Source organism: Fulmarus glacialis, unplaced genomic scaffold (assembly GCF_000690835.1).
Source record: "Fulmarus glacialis isolate BGI_N327 unplaced genomic scaffold, ASM69083v1 scaffold42823, whole genome shotgun sequence".
Classification (NCBI taxonomy): domain Eukaryota; kingdom Metazoa; phylum Chordata; class Aves; order Procellariiformes; family Procellariidae; genus Fulmarus; species Fulmarus glacialis.
The window spans coordinates 1,333-9,332 of NW_009205605.1; the positions used below are offsets into that span (position 1 = coordinate 1,333).

General features: G+C 39.9%; 1 protein-coding gene across 1 annotated transcript in view; it reads left to right on the top strand.

Annotated features, from left to right (window-relative positions):
* Positions 1–563: 563 nt before the first annotated feature.
* Positions 564–8,000, top strand: part of CKAP2 (cytoskeleton associated protein 2) — a gene marked incomplete at its 5' end in the record, with an annotated part of 10,376 nt that continues 2,939 nt past the window's right edge. Inside the window, 5 exon segments of the mRNA XM_009575441.1 lie at positions 564–651; positions 3,458–3,533; positions 5,326–6,146; positions 7,171–7,357; positions 7,944–8,000. Of these exon segments, the coding sequence (XP_009573736.1) occupies positions 564–651; positions 3,458–3,533; positions 5,326–6,146; positions 7,171–7,357; positions 7,944–8,000 (1,229 nt within the window).

Genomic DNA, 8,000 nt, shown 5'->3' on the forward strand with positions numbered 1-8,000 from the left:
AGACAGTGACAGCTGGCTTAAGACCTTTTCAGGATCATTTTGTGCTGTTATTAACACTCCCATTGGTCCAACACTTGTGCAGATGCCCAGATTACAACGGAAGAGAAGCAAATGATTTTATAGATGGTCAGTTGGGTTCATGTACATGTGTGCTACACTTACCTCACTACTGTCGCAAGTGAAAAGTGTGCTTGCTGAACCAACAGTAAGTATGTGAAATACTGGACAGGCATGCAGAAAGTAAAAGAAAGAGCCTGATTTCTTCAGATCACAAAATCATTTTTCTTTTAGCTTAATGCAGCAAAACGGCCATCTTGTATAGCAGTGAAAATACATTCAATCGCCCCTTGAATATAGCCTTTCTCAGCAAATGAGGGAATGCGTAATACATCATAAGATGTGAATATTAAACTAAAAACTTTCTTAATCCACAGTGTCTATGTTTTATAATGTCTTGATGCTCTTCTAATTGCAATTCCTTTTTTCTAAGAGACGAAGTTTGTCTGGCGTTACTATTTTAGCTGAAAATGTAGTAAGTCTGTTTTTTTTTTTAAACCCACTAGAACAAAGACGACAAAAAGTTGAAGAATATCTATCGAGAAAAAAGACCTTTTCTGGCGTGCCCATTCAAGAAAATCAGACATCGATCAGGTAGTATTTCTGCTATGGCTTACATTCCTTTAGAAAGGTCCATGGTTGGTGGGAAAGACGTAAATAGCAGTTCTTGCAGAGAACCTCAACCAAAAGGTGAGACCATGTAACGAGACTGGTGACCACATAAATCTCCTAAAGTCCTTTTATTGTCAGCAGATACTAAAATTTTTTGTTAAGCAAATGCATAATAGATGCAATTCATTAAGTATATTATCTGTTCCTCTAGAGACTGAAACAGGACAGGATAACTTCATGGTGGAGCTCTTATTTCAGATGCCACTTCGCTGTTCACCTCTATAACTTTCTTTCTGCAAATAACTCTTTTTTCCCCTCTTTCTACTCAAGGTTATGCTGCATGTGTTCACAATCCACTTGATCTAGCTTCATTGTATTTTTATAGTTACCACTTCACTATTTTCTGCTAAAAGCAAATACACTGTAATAAAACCTAGCCTGTGTGATGGCATAATGTTCTGTAAACGGAATGTGGGCACCTATCACCAATTAGTAGTGCTTCTTTCTATTGACTTGTATTTAAATCTTCCTGCTGTTGTCTAAAGTCTGGACATTTAGTATAAGACCTTCCAGTAAGCAACAGAAGTTTCTCTAGAGAAGACAGTGGTGTGAAGCAGTACAGAGGGTTCTAGCTCTAACGTTAGTTCGTGGTATAGCTTTTTCATTTATTTTAATGTTTTTGCAAATGATAAATTTGTTCCCATCTAAACGGGAAGTCTTGCTTACCATTTTGTATACTTGAGGTGGCATGGTCCCATGTTCAACAGCACAGAAGTACTTAGTAGTACAAATGTAACTGAACAAATACGCATAAATGACAAGGGTAAATATAATCTGTCAAGGATTTGCTCTGTGTAGCAGGAAAAGGCAAGTGCTTTCATGTTGTAAAAAGCTATCCTGTGTTAGAAAATCAGTGCCAACTACTTTCATTGTAGCAATACTCTTAATTTAGCATTTGATCTACTTTACTTTTCCTTGCTTTCAGTTTCTTCTCTGGCTATTAAATTCCAGGGCTTTTCATAGTCTTCAGTTAACTCATTGTTTAGAGCCATCATGTATGTGGGTATGACTACTGCTTTTATTTTGCAGATACTTCCCTTTTGTGAAGATATCACTTTTCCACATGGTTGGCTTCCGATCAGTTCCCTTAATGTGTATTCTCCTTAAGCCCAAGTGCCAGGTCCTGCATTTCGGCCACAACAACCCCATGCAACGCTACAGGCTTGGGGAAGAGTGGCTGGAAAGCTGCCCAGAGGAAAAGGACCTGGGGGTGCCGGCTGAACATGAGCCGGCAGTGTGCCCAGGTGGCCAAGAAGGCCAACAGCATCCTGGCCTATATCAGAAATAGCATGGCCAGCAGGAGCAGGGAAGTGATCATGCCCCTGTACTCGGCCCTGGTGAGGCCGCACCTCGAATACTGTGTTCAGTTTTGGGCCCCTCACTAAGGGGGACTAAGAAGGACATTGGGGTGCTGGAGTGTGTCCAGAGAAGGGCAATGAAGCTGGTGAAGGGTCTGGGGAACAAGTCTTCTGAGGAGCGGCTGAGGGAACTGGGGCTGTTTAGCCTGGAGAAGAGGAGGCTGAGGGGAGACCTCATCGCGCTCTACAACTACCTGAAAGGAGGTTGTAGCGAGGTGGGGGTTGGTCTCTTCTGCCAAGTAACAAGCAACAGGACGAGCGGAAATAGACTCAAGTTGCACCAAGGGAGGTTTAGACTGGACATTGGGAAAAATTTCTTTACTGAAAGAGTGGTCAGGCCTTGGAACAGGCTGCCCAGGGAAGTGGTAGAGTCACCATCCCTGGAAATATTTAAAAGACATGTAGATGAGGCGCTTAGAGACATGGTTTAGCCGGCATGATGGTTGGACTCGATGATCTTAGACGTCTTTTCCAACCTTAATGATTCTATGATTCTATCATAGATAACACAGAGGTGATAGCGTGATGCAGACTGCTTTCTCCAGTATTTCAAAGTCACTAATGTATCTTTACCTTTATTTTCACTGACGTACCTTCATTTTCAACTCAGCTAGCTTCCAGAAGATCACCTGATGCAAAGATATCAGTTGCTAACTGGAATGTTAGTTTTCAGTCACATGCAATAGTGCCACATGTTTCATATGTGAATGCGTCATGAAGCATTTGAGGAAGAATTTGGATTTGTAACTTTAAACTGAGACATTTTTCTTCTGAGCTGTCAATACATTTTCATAGTTGCTATGAAAAAGCAGACAATAAAGGAGACAATACTGGTCTTGGTGGTTTTGTTACTTACTGGGTAGTCTGATGCCAGCTCTGGTGCCTAACTGCAGGTTTTGGAACCTGTCAGTGTGGTAGGAACCATGTATCCTTCTTCAGCCCTGACTCAAATGGCCTGACCTCTGATGATTGCAGTAGCTGAGCTTCAACTCCTTGTGCTGCTCCCCTTTTCCCCTCAACTGCAGCATTTAGAAACTTGACCTTCTGTAGCAGGTGCATCAGGCCTGACAGCTTGGTGCTCATCCTTAAACATGAGAATGGCACCTGCCGTAATTAGGGTCTGTTCTCTTTTCTTCCCCTCTGTTAGCCAGCTCTTTACGGTGCAAGAAGGGATGTTTTGCAGCCTGGGCCCTGATCAGTGGTTGCTTAGCCATTTATTTTTTCTGGAGGAAGAGTACAAACTGAACAGAAATGCTTCAGCGTGAATTCAGCCTGCAGACTGCCACCTGGACCATGTGAACTTATTCTAAAAATGCATTCCTTTGTTATGTTGCAGGATGATTTAAGATGTCTTTTGTTTTTTTAAGCAGTAGCAGAACTAGGAGAGCAACTAGCAATAAACTGCAAGCCAAAATACAGCTCTCAACAGCTCCAAAGCCAGGAATGGTAAGTTTTTGACTGATATTCAAATACCCATGACAATCTGTTTCTGTGGCTACAACATTCCACTCAAACTGTATTTAAGTTATATGACTTCCAGAGCATGAGAATTTTGCAGGTGCAGAGGTGCAGTTTATTAAAAATTTATTCGGTGACTGCTTGATATATGCTTTTTAGAGAGCTGTTGCATTACTGTATGTAATGGATCATAGCAATATTCAGTTTGTACCTGACTGGAGAGGCGGTTAAAGAGGATACCATTATAGCTGAAATAATGATTAAAATTTAACAACTTTTCTTGAGACTCTCAGAACCTTTTGGATATATTTTCAGTCTTCAGGGAAGTTATTTAAATTCTGAGCAAGGTCTTCTGTCAGAGTAGAGAATTCTATTATACTCTGTTACTTGGGAAAAAACCAAACTACTAACAAAACTAACTGTTGAATGTGTGGTGATGCTGGCAAATCTAACGTAATCAGAAGTAGATGCTAATATCTAATCAAAGTTCAAGGGAATGTTTTCCCTATATCATTTTGTGTCACTTTTCCAGAATTAAGATGCACATGATTGTGCTGCTTAGAAATAGCAAAATACAGATTCTTCTCCAGACCCGTTCTCAGGGAAAGGTGAGGGAAAAAAATAGACACAAAGCCTGTGTTCCTATTAGATGGTTTTGAGTTTGAGATCCGAAAGATTTGAGAGACCTGGGGTTATTTGAGGAGGAAAGCAGAAACCTTAAAACTTCAAAACTGAGTGTTGACAGGAAAAATTCCAAAAGTGAGAACAAAGTTGTTTTAGAAATTTCCTGAAGGGAGATATTTTGGTCTGTGTTAATGTTTCGTGTGATTTTAAAGTTGAGTTAAACTACATAGCTTCCTTAAACAGCAGCCTTGTACTCAAGCTCTAGTTATTGGCTTGGTCAAGTCTAACTTCTAAGCCTGAATGAAAGATCAGAAAATGAGATGCAGAGTAGTTCTCTTACAGTTCAAGGGCATCTTCCTTAAAGGAGAAGAGTATCAGCTTCTACAGACTTCCATATGTCATTCACATAATTTTTTTTTCCCTGCCTTTGGATCTTTCACTCTTTCATAAGCTGCTGCATGGACAATGCTGAATTAGTTGCTGTAGAGCATCTTCTTCGGAGGAAAAGACTAGGTCCCACTTCTTGTGGCCTCTGGGCTAGGGTTATGCTGAGAACATATGGTTGAGAGTTTCAGGGAGTAGTAAGGCCATATAAAACTCACGTGTCTGTTCTTAACTACAGCCTCCTACAGCTCATTAGTAAGAAAAATTCTCGCTCTTCTGGTAACATACTAATGCCATAATTAAAGGTTTTACTCACTACCTTGTGGATAGTAGGCTATCCACGCTAAGCGGAGGAATGGTGCTGCCATTAAGTGATGGGGTATGCAAACTGAGATACTGCTTTTGACTATATACAGCCTAAAGTAAGTTTCTACTTTAAGGCTCTTGTTAGAAGGTGATTTTGGCAGTTAAAAGCCAGCAGTTACTTTAAGAGAGTTGTTTCTGTAAGAAGAGTGTAGCCCTCAGGTTAGGCCTTCTTACTTCCAAGGCAAAGTTTAAATAATCCTTAGTTGATTTTTTTAATGTGAATTCTGCAATAATAGTTGACAAATATTCTACTCAGTATATATGCACTACTTTTGTAGATACTTTAAAAGCGGCATTTACTCTTCATCACTTTAGTCCTGTAAATGAGTGAAAGCCTCTTTGGAAACAAGTAACATGCAGCATGAATGTACTTCTAGCATCTCCATGGATATGCTTTTGATTTCAGGAAAATAAAGAGAATGATAATAAACTGTCATGGGACCAATCAAGCGGAACCTCAGAAAAAAAGGTTATTTTAAACTCTTCAATCACACTGACAAATTCCATATCAGGCACAAATTATAATCCTGAAGATCATGCTTTCAAGGATGAAGTCACTGAAATAAAACCTCAGCATGTGTCACTTAGCAAGTCCTTCTTGCAAATAAAAAGCATAAAAGAGAAGCAATTGATTGCAGAAAAACAAAATTCAAGTGTCAGCCTACCAAAGAAACCAGTGCTTGGTACATATCGTGGCAAAGTTATCCAATCCAAGATAAACTCCTTCCGAAAAGCACCAAAAAGTGAGAGGGAGAAGAGTTCTTTGCCAGACAAGAAGCTGCTTCCTTTTGCCACCAAACCAGCAGCAAGTTCTTTGTCCATGAGCAGCTGTAGTGTAGTTCTGAAGACCACCAAAGCCACAAACTACCCTAATTCTGTAAAACCAAATGGTGTCCTCCCATTCCAGAGCAAACAATCTGACAAAGCTGCTATTAACTCACAGTCCAGTCTGAAGAAAAGGCAACCGACATCTGCTGTAGCGCCAAAGAAAGTAACAGTCCAAAAAATTATTCGTAGAAGGGGACCACTGCCACCAAAGGCTGCTTCTGACAATTCTGACCGCAGAGCACTAGGAATGAAGAAATGTGCAGATTTTTGTGAAGATGCAAGACCAGAAGCTCCAGCAAAACCAGTTTCTGTTGTTCCTGGTACAAAGTCGGGACAGGATTCTAAAACTAATGGCAACAGAAAATCTGTTCTGCCAAAAGAGTCGGCAGAAGAGAGAAGGTAACTGAATTACTCACTGTTGTAGCTTGATTTTGGGAGGTATTTAGACTTTCTTTCCAAGAATATCTATTTTGATCTATTTCTTGCTGTAGATGCGCTGAAAAATAAAGAGAACTGAGTGTTTGAACTTGATGCCCAAGGGCAGCAGACTAAAACTGTAGACTTAATACTGAGAAATCAGGATTCAGACTAATTGCAGCAGCTCTTCAGGCTTACAGCTTGCCCTGTGCGGTTATAAATAGAAAATCTATATTGCTCGATCTCTCTGGTTTTTAGGTTAAGTGTTGTGACAGCCTTAAGCATGACCCATAATCCTGTAAGTGAATTGCATGTGCATGCCGCTGCTTTAAAAAAAAAAAAAAAAGGCTGATGCAGAATGTATATAGAAGTGAGCATGTTTATGGACTGAAGAAGAGCACTTGTCAATGACATATTTTTCAGCTTGGTGAATGCAGCTTAGACGATAGGGTGAAGATTCATAATCTAAAAGTTATTTAGTATTCTTGGTAGAGCTCCTTGTAGAAAGTCACATTTACTAAAAATTGGTGGTCTAGGGGGATGGGGTGAAACGAAATATATATGAAGACTGAATTACACACACTTTTAAAAGCTGTGTGATAGGGTTGTTTGGGGCTGCTCTCCATGCTTTGTGTCTTTAGAGATAATTTCTAGTTTTCTGATTTCAAATGGGATTAGGGAAGAGAGGTGGCAAGGATGAATAAATCAGAAGCTTTTTTACCTTCTCATGAAAAAAAGGGTCTGTAGCCTAAGTCTCTTGTTGCTGCTAGAAAGGGAGAGATTAAAGTGTTCTGACCCGATAGATACCTAAAGAGATAGTGGTATGCATGGTTCTGAAATTTCCATGCAAGTCTAAATGGCAGCTGTATTCCTTTTAGGATTAAAGGGAGAGGACTCAAGGACTATCTGGAAAGTACATTTTTGTATGACTCACCCTAGTTAGTGTCAGTCAATGTAAAAAACGATAAAACATATGTCACTTCAGCTAATAATATTTTAAATGCAGAGCTCGCCTGGATGAATGGAGGGCATCTAGAGGAAAAGTGATGAGGAGACCTCCTTTATCTGTGCTTCTGGGACCCCAGTCTAAAAGCGAAGAACAAGAATTCTCTTCTGGTGATTCTTTAGAGCATGTATTACATAGTGAAAAGGTCAACAAGACTCTCACAGAATGTCTGCAGTTAACTGAACAGGTATTCAATCCCTTGCCTACCAAGTTCTAATCATATAGGTTCCTACAACATGCAAGTCTTACGGGCATGCTGGACCTGTGAATCAGATGCAGGGGACTAATTGCTCCCCAAGTTAAGCAATATCATAGCTTTTTGCTGACACCTGAAGAAATTAGTTCTCACTTAAGCTTCACTAACTTACTGAACTACCCAATAAGATTAGGCAATAATGGTAACATAATGAAGTAGAAAAGCTATAATGTAATGAGAGTAGCTATGGAGTAATTAATCTAAAATAAGTTTGCGTGTGCAGAAACTTGCTTTCTGAAAAGTCTGTTTTAAGTAGTTCTGAAGATGTCTATGCATTCTACTATCCCTTCTACTTACAATACTGTATAAATAATTCTCATTTGGAAGAACAGATGAATGACAATTCTTCTGCTCAAGTTCATAGTTCAGTCTTGGAAATACTTGCCGTCTTCAACTTTCAGGGTTACTCTCCAAAGAAGGAAAAAATACTTGCTTTCTAGTTCAATACTGGAAGGGTAAAATACAGCACCTCAAAATGTTCACTGCATTTAAATCTCTGCTCTTGTGTGGACTTTAGGGATGTCAAGGCGATGAAGTACGTGCCATGTTGGAAGATCTGACACAGGGCATTCCT